The 16,569-nt window shown below is 43.4% G+C and overlaps 1 protein-coding gene across 9 annotated transcripts in view; it reads right to left on the bottom strand.

Moving 5' to 3' along the window:
* The window catches only part of EDARADD (EDAR associated death domain), a 65,561-nt gene that overhangs the window by 14,201 nt on the left and 34,791 nt on the right, over positions 1-16,569 (bottom strand). For all 9 annotated transcript variants that reach the window (XR_004346206.1, XM_032608346.1, XM_032608343.1 and 6 more), the window contains one exon: positions 9,760-9,805. Coding sequence is in view for 8 of the 9 variants with exons in the window: in XM_032608346.1 (XP_032464237.1) it covers positions 9,760-9,805 (46 nt within the window). In the remaining variant the exon portion in view is untranslated. The remainder of the gene's footprint in view (positions 1-9,759; positions 9,806-16,569) is intronic.

Genomic DNA, 16,569 nt, shown 5'->3' with positions numbered 1-16,569 from the left:
AAGGAGAATTCAAAACCTGTTGCTTCCAATGCCTCATCATGTTCTTAATCTTCACCTTCTTTGGCTTTGAGCAGCATCTGACCCAGCCTAGTTCTTGCCAAACCCTGTAGAGACTGGACCCAGTTCCCTGCACCGCAACTGTGGGCCAGAGTCCAGTTCTGATGGGGTAGAAAAGTCCAGAGAAGCAGATCCCCACCTGCCTTTGAGGATCACCCAGACCTCCTGCTGCTGCTGACGCCCCCATCACACCAGCTCCCCTTGGATTTGGCTGCGTCTGGAACTGGGCCCAAGACTCTTTTGCCCCTTTGGACACTGTCTATTGCACTGCAGGCTGTGTTTTCCCTGAAGGTTCCTTCTGAAAGCCAAGCCCCACATCCCCAGGCATACCCTACCATGTCCTGGACACATCCCTTCTCTTGTCAGCCTGATATGCTAAGATCCCAGCCTGTCTCATTGCTGAGTCCTTGGGAGTTCCAAGGAAGCGCTCTAGCCCTGTTCTCAGCCCGAAGTTTTCCCCTTCCACATTCTCTCCCTTTGGTCACCTTCTCCACTCCCAACAACCTCTACAAAACTCTCCCACTAGAATAGAAGACCCTTTCTTTTTGCATCTGCAGGACCCAGTACAGCCCTCGGCATATAGTAAATGCTTAACCAACGTGGCCTGAATGAGTGAATGTATAAATGAATGGTCAGCCCTGCCCACTCACTTGGGCTCCAGAATTGACTACTGGAAAGCAACTCTTGATGTTCAGAAGACATCTCCAACTCAAAGGACCCGAACCAGTACTTAAATTTCTCCCGCTATGCACCCAAAGCACCTCAAGTCCCCTATTTACACTCGCAGTTCCCCAGCATCCTTACAGACTTCTCTCTATCCAACCAGTTACCAGGGTCCCAGCCTCCCCTGGAAGCTCTCCACACCTCTCTTACTATTCCCTGTGAATTCCTTGAATATATAATCTGGGCTCCAGAGAAGGGGGACTACTCAGTTCCCTGAACAGACAACCTGTATTCTCCTTTTGTTCAAAGGTTAATTAAATGAAAAGAAAAAAACTAATATAAGCTCAGTGTAGAACATTTAAAAATTATATACAATTGTGAATTTTGTATACACTTGAACATTTAGGGTTTTCCCATATTTTCATGACTATGAGGAACAATTTGATGCAGATCCTTACATATAAAAATTTGGGGCACATCTTTAACCATCTCACCAGTAATGGGATTATTGGGCCAAAAGTTACGAGCATTTTTAGGCTATCAATGCATATACGCTAAATTGCTTTCCAGAAATAAATGCTGTACCAATTTATACTCCAAGCAGAGCATAGTGATGGTGCTTATCTCACTTCACTTTTATCAGCACCAAATATTACTTTAAAAAATCTTTGTCAGTTGCATAGGTGGAAATTAACAAAGATTTCCTCCATGCCTTTTCTGGTATTTTCTCTCTGATCAGTTATCGATCTCTCTTCTTTCTCTCTCCCTTTCACTGGACTTCCTCTAACTGGACTTCCCTTCAGCTACTGAACGTCATCCATTCTATAAAACCCACCTCAGGGCTTCCCTGGTGGCGCAGTGGTTAAGAATCCGCCTGCCAATGCAGGGGACACGGGTTTGAGCCCTGGTCCTGGAAGATCCCACATGCTGCGGAGCAACTAAGCCCGTGAGCCACAACTACTGAGCCTGCTCTCTAGAGTCCACAAGCCACAACTACTGAGCCCACGAGCCACAACTACTGAAGCCCACGCACCTAGAGCCTGTGCTCCGCAACAAGAGAAGCCACTGTGATGAGAAGCCCGCGTTCCACAACAAAGAGTAGCCCCCGCTCACTGCAACTAGAGAAAGCCCACACGCAGCAACGAAGACCCAATGCAGCCAAAAATAAATAAAACAAATTTATATTAAAAAAAACCCACCTCAGATACACCCCTTCATGAAATCCCCCAGCTCCTGCCTAGAATGCTGTCTCACCCAGAATCCCATCATTTTGTTTGCATCTCCTGACTCTGCCTTGCAGTGAGATATTCTGTATGGTTTTTGTTGTTTTTATTCCTCATTTACCTTAAATGCCCTGAGAACAGATCCATACCCTTCTGCAGTATGTCCCACATCTTACAGTTCTAAAATGTTGAATTACATTTACATGTAATATAGTGAGAGTTATTCTTCAGCTTCATTAATAACGGTATACAAAGAAATAAGACTTTAGCTGCATGGTGGGACAGAAGTTTACTTTAAAAAAAAAAGAACTATCTAATGGTGAAGGTGGTTTTGCAGTAAAAGGGGGAAACTGCAATTTTCTTTGCCCTTATTTAAAGGTAGGGTCAAAATAATATTCTGTCAAGTGGAAAAGAAAGCAGCTTACCAAAGGGTATGTATAATTCAGTTTTTGTAAAAATAAAATAATACAGTCATTTATATCCACATAAAGTATATGTTATGCACACATGCATGGGCATAGAAAAAATCTGGAAGTACACATAACAATAATGTTAACAGTGGATATTTCCTAATTTTCTATAGTTACTGTGTTTATTTGGCTACTTAAAAATATTTTTTAAATGTCACAGAAAACTAAAGTAGGATTTACACCTCTAAGTCCAGAATTAAATGTATTAGTGTGTGAAAGTCAGCTCTGTATTACCTTCATAAGACTCAGGGTTGGCAATGTTTTCTCCTTTAGTGTCAAGAAGAAGAATGAAAACATCATTAAGCGTTCTGTGAAGCTCCTCTAAGCCTTCTAGTGTATAAGAAGCTTCTATTTCTTTGAACAACTACATAGACTACAAAATTATCAGTTTGTTTTAAAATACATGATGTGTCAAAAAGTCTATTGATGTTTTCCTTTTGTATTTTCAATGACACAAATGCTAAGCCACTTAGTGAACAGGAATCTACCGAAACTGCCGACAGTTGTGAATTTAAAGTTGCCTTTTAGAATCATAAACTATAATTAGCTCTCTGAGGACTTCAACAGAGAAACGTGTTTCTTTTCCCATGAAATACATTTTGTCCTGCCCTGCTATAAACACCTATCATGTAACAGTGCACATGAAAGGAAAGATTGGGTAATGCCTTGGAGAAGAAACAATTGTGGAGAGAGACAGACTCAGGACCAAAGAAGTTTTCATCAGAAATGGGGGGAAATGGGATTATTATTTGATGCTTCTCAATAGCAAGCACAGGGTGGCTGTACGGCAGAAACTCAAAAACTGTTTACTAAATGAATGAATGAGAACTGTGCTTTCTCCTCAGGAGACAAGGTAGGTTTCTTACGACTGTCTGATGAATTTTAGGACCTGAAAAGAGACTTACTAGTAAAGGGAACACAACGTTGCTGATGTCTGCCGGCAGTTAACAGATATGGTGGAAAACAGAACAGAACTGGTCTTCAAATACAAAAAGACGGATTGATTCTAGATTTGGGGGAAGGAAAGGAGAGTGTTACTGAGAAAAGAGAAGTTAATTATGTATAAAAATTCACTTAGATTCTCTACTAAGTAGTGTCCTCACTTGTCATATTTTGACACGGGTATTTTCCACCGATGCAAAACAAGAATGTTATTACACCATTAATTTATGATGACTTCTTATTGTAGCAGCCAAAACCCTGGAAGGACTTGCCCTCTGTAAGTTCGGTTTGAGTACTGGCTTAAACTAAGGAAGAGTTTATCAGCGGAGAAAGGGCCAAATTTCTCAGCGATTTTCATCACCACAGTAACTGTCATTTATCAAATGCCTAACGTATAACCAGCCCTAAACCGAGTCCTTTACACACATAATCCTGAAGTATCCGATTCTGCATGTGTATCAGATGGGGCCCATCAAACCCCGGTGCTCCAGCTTCCCAGAGCTTGACTGTTCATGGCACTTAACATCCATGGACTTTAGATTCCTCATCTATCAAATGGAGATGATAATAATTCCTATAGCTCATGAATTAAATGAGATAAATGACGTGAAAGCATTTTTGTCAAGTCTTATGTAAATGTTATTTAATGATGTTAGGTTTTACATTTATTTTTTTTTAAGTAGACTGGAAAAAAAAGAATCCCCGTGTCATCTGGCCTCTGTTGACACCTCCTAGCTCACCACCTTTCCTACTGCTCCTCACTGCCTACACTTGTCCCTAGAACACTAAGCTCAATGCCGCCTCAGGACCTTTGCACCAGCTAGTTCTGTCCCCTGGAGTCCTCCTTCCTCAGATCTCCAAATGGCTGGCTTCTTTGCATTATTTAGACCTTGGTGCACCTTCTTAGCTAAAGCAGCATCCTTTCCCTGCAGGCAAAACCCATTGTATTCATTTATTTTCCTCAAGGCCCCTACCACCGTATGAAATTACTTATTTGGGTTTATTGTCTGTCACTCCCAACTAGTATATAAGCTCCAAGAGGAAAGAGATGTAGATGTCTGATGTCACCACTTCATTACAGGCACAGAGTAGGCACTCAATAATGTCTGCTGAGTAAATCAAATGAATGAAGAATGGGACACAGAGAAACAGTCAAATTAGAAACCTCTGGGCAGTCTATGAAGAGCTATCTAGAGATTTTCAGACGAACTGAAAGTTTTTTAGTGCTGAGTATATATAAGGCAGAAGAAAGATGACTGGTTGCTATGGAGACAGAGTACACTGAGTACCACAGAGGTTATCCCCATGAGCTTTAGAGACGTGCCGACTGACTGTCAATACAATCGACACCGTGCAGGTGTGCAGCTTGGACAGGTTACTGAGCTTGCTAACGCCATGGCCTCCCTCTCTGAACAGGGAGAGCGATACCTATTTCATAAGGTTGTTGAGAGGATTAAATGATATCATCCCTTAAAGCCTCATCCTAGTGCGTGATAAGTATGCAACAAAGAATTAGTAGCTGCGGGTAAGGAACATAACCAACAGACTTTTTTAAAGCAGTGGTTCTCAATCTTGGCCAAAAAATGGAACTCTCTGACCTCCCTTACCCTGCCCCTCCTGCAGAGATTTACAAAATCCTGATGTCTGGTGCCACCCACGAGATCTTTACTTATTTGGTCTAGGGTGCAGGCAGGACATGGGAATTTTTTTTAAGCTCTCCTGACAATTCTAATGTGTAGTCAGGGTTGAAAACCATTGCCTTAAAGACATCTACAGAGTAAGGTCTTAGTCAGAAGGGCCTGCCAAGAGTAGATTTTGGAATGACAGCTACTTCTCTTTGAAAGATACTGTGTCTGCTTGGTGATTAGGAGTCTGTGGATAGATAATACTTCCCTACGCTCACAAGCAGAAGAATGGATTTTCCTATGGGGCTTTTTTTGCCCCTCTCCCCTTATTCTTCATCCTCTCTCTCACACACACTTTACACCAAACCTTAAAGAAGAGTTCAGAAATCAAACATGTTCATCGACAAGGTATGTCTCTGTCATTTAAAGCAAAGTAAGAAACAGTTCGTGTCCAATGATGCAGTGTCTAACTCTCAAGTTTGAGGCTGGCAGGTTACAAAATGCTGGTCAATTAACAGTTAATTGGAACAAGATGCAGAATTCACAAGGGTCATGACTGGTTGAACCTAGAAAATGGCTTCAGTCAGGATGTCAGCAGTGGATCACAGATTGACTTAATATACCTCCCTGCAGGGGAGGTGCCGTTTTATCTTGTACGTCCTGGCTTTTCAAGAGCTATTACCACACAGGTGTTTTCCTCCAAAGCGCTCAGTGCCACTGCTGGCTCTCAGATTGTTTATAATAATGCTCCTCATGGTAACTAGGTCTTGAGTTAGCTCAAACAATTAAACAGTAAACATTTTATATTGGCAGCTTTGCAAACAGCAAGACATCGTGGTTCTAAAATAAAATAACTCTCTCCTAGGTGTCTATTAATTATGAGATTTGGAAAATACCAAAAGTGTCAAACTACAAATAATTCTGCAGTTATGTTTGTTAAGGGTGTCAAGTCATGCTTTTTTCTGTGTGTGGCATCCGATGTGGTTGGAAATAAATATATTTAAAATGCCAGTTTACGGCTTTGAGAAATCACTGGGGTGCCCACATACCACACGACTCATCAGAGGTAGTTATTTGATATGAGCTGGAAAATGATGAAGAATTATTTTTATCTACTAAGAAACTGACCCAAGGGCTTTTGGTGGGTGTTTGATCTCTTAACCAAAGGGAAAAACAATATGGTTTCATTCTCCCTCTCTGAAATACCCTTTTAAGAAGACATCAAGTTGCTAACATCCCTGGGGAGGCTAACTGACAAACTGGATGGATCCCGGCTAGTAAACCACGCAGGGCATTCTGTCATCAAACAAAACTGGAGTGTAGAAGGCACGTTTAAAAAAAAAAGAAACACACATAAGAAAGGACCCAGGTTAAAATTCAACATAGAATTTTACATAAATTCTGAAATTATGTGACACAAGCATATTTACTAAGTGTCACTTTATGGACCTAATTTGAAAAAAATGAAAATCCTATTGTACATTCACTTCTATGGGGAAATTAGGTTTAGATTAGGCAAGTGCTGAATTATACAAGGTCGTCAGAAAAGTCAGTCTTGAAAAACAGGTAACTGTGGAGAATAGATGGGGAGGCGGGTCATGGTCCGGGTAATAAATACCGCCACCAGAAGGGAGAACAAGAAGAGGTTTTTAACTTTACTATTTGGGAGTTTTGTGGGGTTTTTTTTGTTTCTTTTTATAACTGAGGCTTATCCCTTTAATGCCCAAAATGTTTTCATTTTGAAAAATTGCCTGAAAACATTGTAAAACTTTAATGTCTCCTGGGGGCTTGCTTCTGTATTCAACGGTTCCACCCAGGGGGCTTTGCTTTTCTAGTAGTAGCTGATTCTGAATTGTACTCTTATTCTTTCCTTGATTACAAACTGTCATTTCTCACTCTGGTCAATTCCCTCCTTCTATCCTAGAGCCCTCCGTTCTCCCCACATTCCTTATCTTAACCAGATATAAACTGGATTGCAGGTAACTAAGGTTTTCAAATTGCAAGAATTAAATAAAAGCCAGGCTCTGAGTTAAGGCTTGACCAAGGGCCTGATGCGGGGAAAGCAGCAAGCTTCTGGGAAAGGTGTTTCAGCGGCTCAGAGGCTGACTCTGTGGGAGTCGGGGTGGACCTTGGCTTTGTTCCAGGTGGAGACTCTGAGCTGGAAGCCTGACCTTCACCCCCATGTGTGACACTCAGGTATTCAACACGTGTGCTACACAGGCGATGCATCTGACCAATAGAGAGGCAGCCTGGTCTGGTGGGGACGCGAGTGTTGGGTCTGGCCTGGGGCTTGACTCCCACTTAGGACCTATGTGATGGGCACCAGCCACGGAACCCAGGGCTACTTCTGTTGCATCCACCTGGTGAAGAAAATAACTGGACCCACAGAGTTGTCATGAACGCTTTTTTTTCTGAGTATATCTGTAAAAGTGCTTGAAGAGGGCCTGGTACATGGCAAATGCTATATTAGTGTAAGTAAAACAATAAGATAAATCTTACTTAGGTGGCTACTCTCATTCAAAGAGGAAATATAGGGATCTGCTTTTGCCCTTTCTTCCAAGAGCAAAGCCAATAAGTCAATGTCTCTCATTTGCTTGTTTATGGGAAAAAAAAACCCAAACCCAACCAAACACCTGTACACTCCTCTGGGCAAAGCACCGTGCTGGGTGGTACAGCTGTTGATTTCAGCAGTACAATTTCTGCTCTCAGTAATACTTGCTATCACTGTGAAAAGTTTATTCTCTTTGAAAATCTTCCACGTCATTTTTTTTTTTTTTTTGCAGTACAGCGGCCTCTCGCTGCTGTGGCCTCTCCCGCCGCGGAGCACAGGCCCTGGACACGCAGGCCCAGCGGCCATGGCCCATGGGCCCAGCCACTCCGTGGCACGTGGGATCCTCCTGGACCAGGGCACGAACCCGTGTCCCCTGCAACGGCAGGCGGACTCCCAACCACTGCGCCACCAGGGAAGCCCCTTCCATGTCATTTTGACACAGGTAAAAATTTTTAGAGACAACCCGAAATTTGATTACTCTATTAATGACCTTAACTCATAAGAGTCTTTGAACGGTTTATAGATATTCCTAAGCAACTTACTTGATTCATTCTCATTTTAGCTGACGTTTCACATTAGAATGCAGGGTGTTAGTCTTTAAAAAGTTTAAATGTAGATTTTTTTTAATTAGAAAAGAAGTATGTGCTTGTCACAGAAAATCTAAAAACTCAGGTGAACATATGGAAAAAAAATTTCATGTTCTCATCACCCAGGCCCATCACAGTTAGCCTTTTAGAGATTTCCTTGGTTATTTTACCACGTACTATATGTATTTGCCTACACTGGATCATTTGTTATATATACATTTGTATATACAGATTAAAGTTCTGGGGGTAGATTTTTCTGATACCCACTCATGTTAGAAATTTTTAAAATACAGGATAGTGAAAAGATTATTAAAATTGCCTCTGCGTGTATGCAAAGATGCTTTCCCCTCCTCTACCTCACTCAGCTAGGTGCTTCTAATTTGAGCCTGTGTCTGCTGCAGTATTTGTGAAAGAGGGAAAATTAGCCGGTGGCCTTAGCCTCTAGTAGGGGCGGATTCTGGTCCAAAGAAGGTGAGTTCCACTGGGTGCCTGGATGGGACCCCAGACATTGGGCCTGTCCCATGAAACCTGGTGGGTAAGCGCCACCGGAAGTTCTCCCGGCCCAATTTCTCCTGGATTTCTCTAATCACAGAAGGACAGTAGCTGAACTGGAACCAGAATCCCAAATTCTGTCTTCCAGAACTATACATTTGTCATTTGGCCTCCTTAGAGAGCCTGGCACACAGGGGGTCTTTAAGAAATAAAAATCTGTTGCATGACAAAAAACCACCTGGAATCTCACCACCCAGAGATAAAACTGCTGCTAACATCATGTTTCTAAGGAAAAGAAATTGATTATGCACCACAAGTTCTGATTTTCAGCATTGTTACCTGGGCACAGCCTGGGATTGATGACAGATTATCCTACGGCTTTTATGAGTCACCAACCTTTCCATAAAAAAGAAACAAACCAACCCCTGATAAATCAGGCCATTCAATATGTGCTCTGAAAGATATTTTAAAATGTTGGTGAGGTTTTTTTTTCCCTAATTATTATTTTGGTAGCTTACTTTAATGCTCACTCCATATTTTCCCCATGATTAATTAATGAGGAATCTAAACATTGCCAAAGTTTCTGTCTTACAATAAAGAATAAAAAAGGCAGCGGGGGATGAGGCAGGGAAGACAAATTTTAAATGTTTCTTGGTTAAACACACTAGAAGAAGAAAACGGTGGGCACCAGCACATGGTCTAACGTCAGGAGGGGCCCCTTTGGCTCCCTAAGTGCCAGAGGAGGGAAGCGGGCAGCAGCCGGCTAAGCAGCCCTTCCCACGCTGAGTCGGTGTGCCTACATCCCATTGTTCGCTTGCACCTGGCAAAGTTCTCCGCCAACAATGTGGCTCCCAGAACTCAGAGGGAGGGAGGGTCAGTTCGACCCTCACCTGATCCTAAACCCGTCCACTTGAGAAGCCTGCTGTACCCCGCCCAAGCGAAGGAGGGTTAACACTGAGAAAATACTCTCTGAAGGCTTTTGTGAAATTCTGTAAGATTTCTTTGCACTTCACTGTGGTGTGTGGTTGGAAAGTTTCTCTAGTGTGTAATACAGATTTTGAAAGTTAATGATAAACATCTCAAATGATCTTGAATTTAGCCACACTAGCTATCACTGAAGCCCAGATACCTTTAGAGTCAATCATTTACCTGAAAGGGGATCTCCAGTACTGTCTGGAAAGCCATTTTCTTCTCCCTTAAAAAACAAAAAGCAATCTTCGTTAAAACCATACCCATATATGATTGGAGATGCTATCAATTTTCCAATTTAGTTAAATTTCCACCAAAAACTGTGGGTGGGGGAAGAAGGATGGATCTCAAAAATGGTATTTTAATGGGTAGTAAGGCAGACAAAGAAAGACAAATATCATATGGTATCACTTATACGTGGAATCTAAAAAAATGGTACAAATGAAGTTATTTACAAGACAGAAATAGAGTCACAGATGTAGAAAACAAAATTATGTTTACTGGGGGGAAAGCAGTGGGAGGGATAAATTAGGAGATTAGGATTGACATATACACACTACTATATATAAAATAGGTAACTAATAAGGACCTATTGTATAGCACAGGGAACTCTACTCAATACTCTGTAATTACCTGTATGGGAAAAGAATCTTAAAAAGAGTGGATATATGTATAACAGATTCACTTTGCTGTACACTTGAAACTAATACTACACTGTAAATCAACCATACTCCAATAAAAACATTTTTAAAATGAGTAGTGAATGATGTGTCTCTCCCTAGAATATAAGCTCCTGGAGGGCACGGGCCCTTGCCTATTTGCTCTCCATGCTGGATCCTCAGTGGCCAGAACAATGCCCAGCACACAGGAGACACTCAACACATGTTTGTTAAATGAATGACTGTCCTTATTTTAAAAAAAAGTATAAGTGCACGTAACAACATGCTACTGTTTTTTGTTTCTTTTTTAAATTTCACATTATGGACTATTTCCGTTATTTTATTTCCTATTTACTATTTGTTGGGCTTGTTGTTTGTTAGTCCAGGTTATAATTCTTTCCTGTATCTATTACACTTTTTAAGTACCTATTACAAAGCAGCAAAGAGAAACTTAAAAAGCAGCGACAATCCCCTTGAGAGGTAATTGCGTTTCTGCCTGCCTGAGGTTCCATTTTTACAACCAAGGCCATGTTACAGGATATACTACCTGGAGGGATTTACCTGATCTTCTTGTAGGGTGTGTGTGTGTGTGTGTGTGTGTGTGTGTGTGTGTGTAAGGGTTTTCAATGAAGTCAGCAGAGGAGACTGACCCTAGTATATGTCTATGTTAACTCCATCTTTATAAAACTAAAATCTCTCAGTAGCTAACAGTACCCCCTCCATCCCTAGTATTGCAGAAGTAGCACTAAGAGTTGGGTCAAAGCCCTGGGTGTAAGTCCACCTGCACTCATAACCTCAGGCATGAGGTTATAACCTCACCAGCACTGGCTTCTGATCCCCTATTTGTATATTGAGGTGGCTGATGGATTCGCTTATCGCTAAGATGCTCCACATTCCCAGGTCTCTGAAAGTTTCACCCTTAATGATGTGTTAACTCCCTGGTGTATCAAACATTTTAAACAGTCTCTTCCTCTTAACCTCCTAAGAAGCCCTTCTCCTTGCTCCGAGCTCATAAATGCCCACGTCTCGGCATTGCATAGACACTGGTCTAATTACAATCCTATTTTTTTTCACACAAGAAGTATTCCTATGTCTTACCAGCTAGATTTTGTCCCCTAACTCATCTCAATACTGTTTTTGTTTGAGTCCTGCTCCTTCCCACTATCCTCACTAGTACAAAAAGCAAACGGCTCACCATATGTATATACAGTTTGTAAGAGTTTGGACAGTTTTTAAAAGAACAAAAATTCCTCTCTGCAACTTTTTACTTCTGCAAGGCGAAACCCAGAAGCTCCAAGATGTTAAGGCCACTATTCATTATTCACCCGGTCGTGTGGAGACCTGCCTTTCAGCACCTGCGCGGCTCCAGCAGGACCAGGCAGGCTTGCCCTCCCATCAGCACCGTCACGGTTCTGCTCACTGAATTGGAAACTTGCGCGGAAGAAGCAAAAACAGGACCTTCAGTGTCGAGACACACAAATGTTAACACTTGACAGATTTTTGTGGTACTAACGAGGTCCTGCTAAAACATGAACTGTCCTTTAAGTAAAGACCATATTACACGGCATATCTGACTTGATTTCTCATCATCTGGAGAAAATGTTACCAAAATCAGTGTCTGGCCAGACTCATCACCCTGATGTAGACGAGGTACATGACTCAGAATTACTTGTGAAGGTTGATGGGGACAGAATTTAGATCTGTGATCTCTATTCTTGCTCTGATTATTATGTTATGCTACTTTTTAGGTTAGTGTTGTAAGAGTGAAATCAGAAAAGACTGATTTTTGTGGTTTTTAGGGTCTTACTGAAACCTCATTCATCACCTCTTTTCTGGGTAGCTAATAGGTACAAGCTCCTTCAGGGGAATCCACCTACAAAGATAAAAGGACCTGAACCCTTGACCTCAAGGCCTGCCCTCACATATGCTGGGGAAACAGAGTCACACACGAGTAACTAAAATACAAGGCAGAAGATGGTGCATTTCAATAGGGAGGAACAGATCAAGTCAGAGGGCAGAGGTTGCTTCCAACAAAAACACCCAGAAGAGCTTTCTTCGAATCAGAGGCATCTGAGATGAGCCTTGATGAGGGTCTGGAGAGTGGGGACGGGGAGGAAAGGGCATTTAGCCGGAGGTCCATGTGAGCCCAAAAAGAAATGGAAACAGACGGGGCCCCTGTAGGGTGTTTTGTCTGAAGCAAAGGCAGTGAGGGGGTGACAGAGGGAGATGAGGTGAGAAAAATGGGCTGAGGCCTGAAAGCCAGTCTCAGGCGATGGAAGTCACTGAAGGGCTCTCACCAGAAGCAGGGCATCCTCGCAGCTGTAGAGGTTCAGAGTGGGAACACGCGCCCAGGGAGAGTGGGGCGGCCAGGCGATTTGATAGAGGGGGGGGGAAGCATGACTGACTCAAAGGCAAGAATTATGAGGCCCCCAAACCACTCCTCTGGGAGAGGAAGGGATAAAGCTAGAGCCACGGCGGGGATACAGCCAGGATGTGGGCAAGTGAGCGGAGGTGAGACGAAGAGCGAGTTTGAGATGGATGAGACAAGATCTCGGCAGGAGCTGAGGATGTCTCTGGTCCTTGGGAGAGGCTGGGGCAGGGGACAGAGACACGGATGCTGACATGGTCACGGGAGGAGAGAGAGGCCGTGGAGGGCATGCAGTGAGGTCACAACCTCAAGGAGCACCCAACGCCCTACATTTCGGTGGTGAGGGAGGGAAAGAGAAAGGAAAGCAGAGGAGGGAGGTCAGAGAGGAGAGAAAAGGTCAGGGCTCCAAGGGCTACATGAAGATACGGTTTGGTGAGGAGAAGAGTGGTTTGTGAAAGCAGCTCTAGCAGAGTGGTGGAAGCCAATGCACAGCTTCTAGCTGCCTCATTTTCTCCTGTCTTTGAAGCCTCAGCTTAGACATCACCAGCTCTGGGAAGCTTCTCCAAAGTCTCCGTCTGGGTGATGGGCCCTGGGCGCTCCCACAGCATCCTGGACCTGCCACTCCCCAGGGTGCTCGTTACACTGGGTGGGGAGGTTTGCAGTATCTCTTCTGCACTAGACTCTACATTATGAGGCAAAGGGTCTTGTCCATGCTGTCCCGTAGTGATTAACACGCGTCTGAGACAGATAACACAGAAGATCTGCGGGAAGGGAAGTGAGTGGGAGGGAGGGAGGAAAGAAGGCTTAAATACAGCCCAGGCTCTGAGTTCTCCAGCCCAGAGGATGCTGCTCTTCAAGCTGCTGTCCTTACCCCTCCCCCATTCCCTTCCACCCTGCTCTCTGGCCTCATCTCCTTGGTCACCAGTTGCGCGCCTCCACCCCCAATCCATCCTTCTCACCTGGCTCCTGTCACTTAGTCACTGTCAACCATCTCAGTGGTACGTTTAAAAACACCCTAGATGTGTCCGTCAGCTGTGGGCCTTGCCAGTCCTTAGCTCTGCCTGAGTCTACTCCACCAGTCTTGCTCTAAATGCTGAGTATTGCTAGGGAAAAAGAAATGACAAGCCTCACACATTCATGAGCTCACAAATCTGATCTCAGCTGGGTCCCAGCTGCTTTCTGGTCATTCTTGGTTTCCCTTCAAATCGTCCTCGTCAAGGTCCTGTTCCAAAGCTTTTCTGTTCAGAGGACTCGTTTTAATCCTGAGTGAAGTTCAAGTGCAATCTGTTGGGTTTTTGGAAACAACCTAAATGTCCATCAGTAGATGAATGGATTAACAAAATGTGGAATACTATTCACCCTTAAAAAGGAAGGAAATTCTGACACATGCTACAATAGGAACGAACCTTTAGGACACATTACGCTAAGTGAAATAAACCAGTCACAGACATATAAATACTATATGATTCCATTTATATGAGTTACCTAGAGGAGTCAAATTCAGAGACAGGATGTAAAATAATGATTACCAGGGAGTGGGGCAAGGGAGAATGGGGGGTTAGTGTTTAATGGGGATAGAATTTCAGTCTGGGAAGATGACAAAGTTCTGCAGATGGATGGTGGTGAAGGCTGCACGACAATGTGAATGTACCTAATGCCTCTGAACTCTATACCTAAAAGTGGTCAAGACGGCAAATACTGCATGTGTATCTTACCACAGGGGTCCCCAACCCCCAGGCCGCGGACCAGTACTGGTCTGCGGACTGTTAGGAACCGGTCCCTGGTGCCAAAAAGGTTGGGGACCACTGTTTCACCACATACAGGTTTTTAAAAATCTCCTTAGGAAATCTGAAGGTAACCACGAAGTTGAACGCCAATGGTTTATGTATCCAAGTAGGCTAAAGAAAACCCCCATTTTGTAAAACCTTTCCATTGTGAATACGAGGGAGTTACCTTATATTTGGGCAAATTTGTTAACCTCTGCTGAGAATTCTTTGAGTAGAAAGTTGGCTAGGTGACACTAATTTTGCACTTTGGTGAGTTTATAACCTGGTCGTCGGGTCCCATTTCTGCTTAGGGAGCTGCAGGAACCAGGTGCTGAACAAGAGTCCCCCGTATAAGAGACTTATACGTGGTGTTTTCACACCAGGCTCCGAGCAGTAGCAACCCCAGGGCCAAGAAGACACTCGGGGAAAATCTCTCAACTCAGAGATGAATGTACTCCGTGTGCCGTCCACACGGGGGGATGGACTGATGGGCCGAACATGCTGACAGACTGATGGGGAGGGTACTAACCAGCACCAGATTGATGGGGCCAGGTACCGGGTTTCTGCGAAACGTGCTCTTCTGGACTGTTCAGTTCATCTTTAAATGTCTATGCTTAGGGACTTCCGTGGTGGTGCAGCAGTTAAGAATCTGCCTGCCAATGCAGGGGACACAGGTTTGATCCCTGGTCCAGGAAGATCCCACATGCTGCGGAGCAACTAAGCCCGTGCGCCACAACTACTGAGCCAGTGCACCACAACTACTGAAGCCCATGCGCCTAGAGCCTGTGCTCCGCAACAAGAGAAGCCACCACAATGAGAAGCCCGCGCACCGCAATGAAAAGTAGCCCCCGCTCGTCGCATACTAGAGAAAGCCCGCGCACAGCAACAAAGACCCAACGCAGCCAAAAATAAAATAAATAAATTTATTTTTAAAATGTCTATGCTTAGCTAACTAATAAAGAGCCCCATCTTTATAATTTTGCAAACTAAGGGGAGGATAACTGAGTGGGAAAGCACTCAACAGGTTGGTTAATCTGATTGTAGCCTAAATCTGGGTTGGAAACCACCATGAAGACCAAAGTTATCACTGCCCACCTGGTGGCAGTAACCTACAAGACAGACAAAGAGCGTGAGAAGAAAGGCCTCCCTTGCAAATGACTTAACACCGAATTACTTAACTAGCTGCTTTGGGAGAACAACCAATGCTAAAGCTTAATGTCTCTCCTTCATGAAAATATTTTAGTAAATGGTTTTCAAAATAAGATTTTAAATGCCTGAGCGTGCCAGAGTAACAAGGCTTATGTAGCATGGATTTAGACTGTTCTAAGTCTTCTCCCATCACTCAGCCAGTGCAACTCAAGCACCTTTCAATGCTATGAATTCCCAAGACAGACCCAACATCCATGTAACTCTTCTGAATGTGTTTACTGATTATCCACTTCTAAACATCAGGACTAGACTATGTCTCCTGTTGGGTTTTTCTAAGCAATTTATACTCAATATTTTTTTGGTTTGTTTTTTGGCTGCTTCATTGCTGCATGTGGGCTTTCTTTTAGTTGCGGTGAGCATGGGCTACTCTTCGTTGCAGTGCGCAGGCTTCTCATTGTGGTGGCTGTTCTTGTTGCGGAGCACGGGCTCTAGGCACGTGGGCTTCAGTAGTTGTGGATCACGGGCTCTAGAGTGCAGGCTCAGTAGTTGTGGTGCATGGGCTCAGCTGCTCCATGGCATGTGGGAACTTCCCAGACGAGGGCTCAAACCCATGTCCCCCGCATTGGCAGATGGATTCTGAACCACCATGCCTCCAGGGAAGCCCTGTACTCAATTCTTTTCCTGCAAATTAATTACTATTGCAGTAACTGTTTACTTTCATTTTTATTTTTTACTGAAGTATAATATACATATAGAAAACTGGACATATCTATTTATTTGAAAGTATACAGGCATAGCCTGGAGATACTACAGGTTTATTTCCAGACCACCACAATAAAGCGAATATCTCAATCAGGCAAGTCACACGAATTTTTTGGTTTCCCAGTGCATATAAAAGTTACGCTTACACCACCCTGTAGTATTAAGTGTACAACTGCATTCTGTCTAAAAAACAATCTACATACCTTAATTTAAAAATACTTTACTGCTAAAAAATGCTAACCATCATCTGAGACTTCAGCGAGTCATAATCTTTTTGCAGTAGTAA

Source organism: Phocoena sinus, chromosome 16 (assembly GCF_008692025.1).
Source record: "Phocoena sinus isolate mPhoSin1 chromosome 16, mPhoSin1.pri, whole genome shotgun sequence".
NCBI lineage: Eukaryota > Metazoa > Chordata > Mammalia > Artiodactyla > Phocoenidae > Phocoena > Phocoena sinus.
This window is presented reverse-complemented; position numbering and strand designations above follow the sequence as displayed.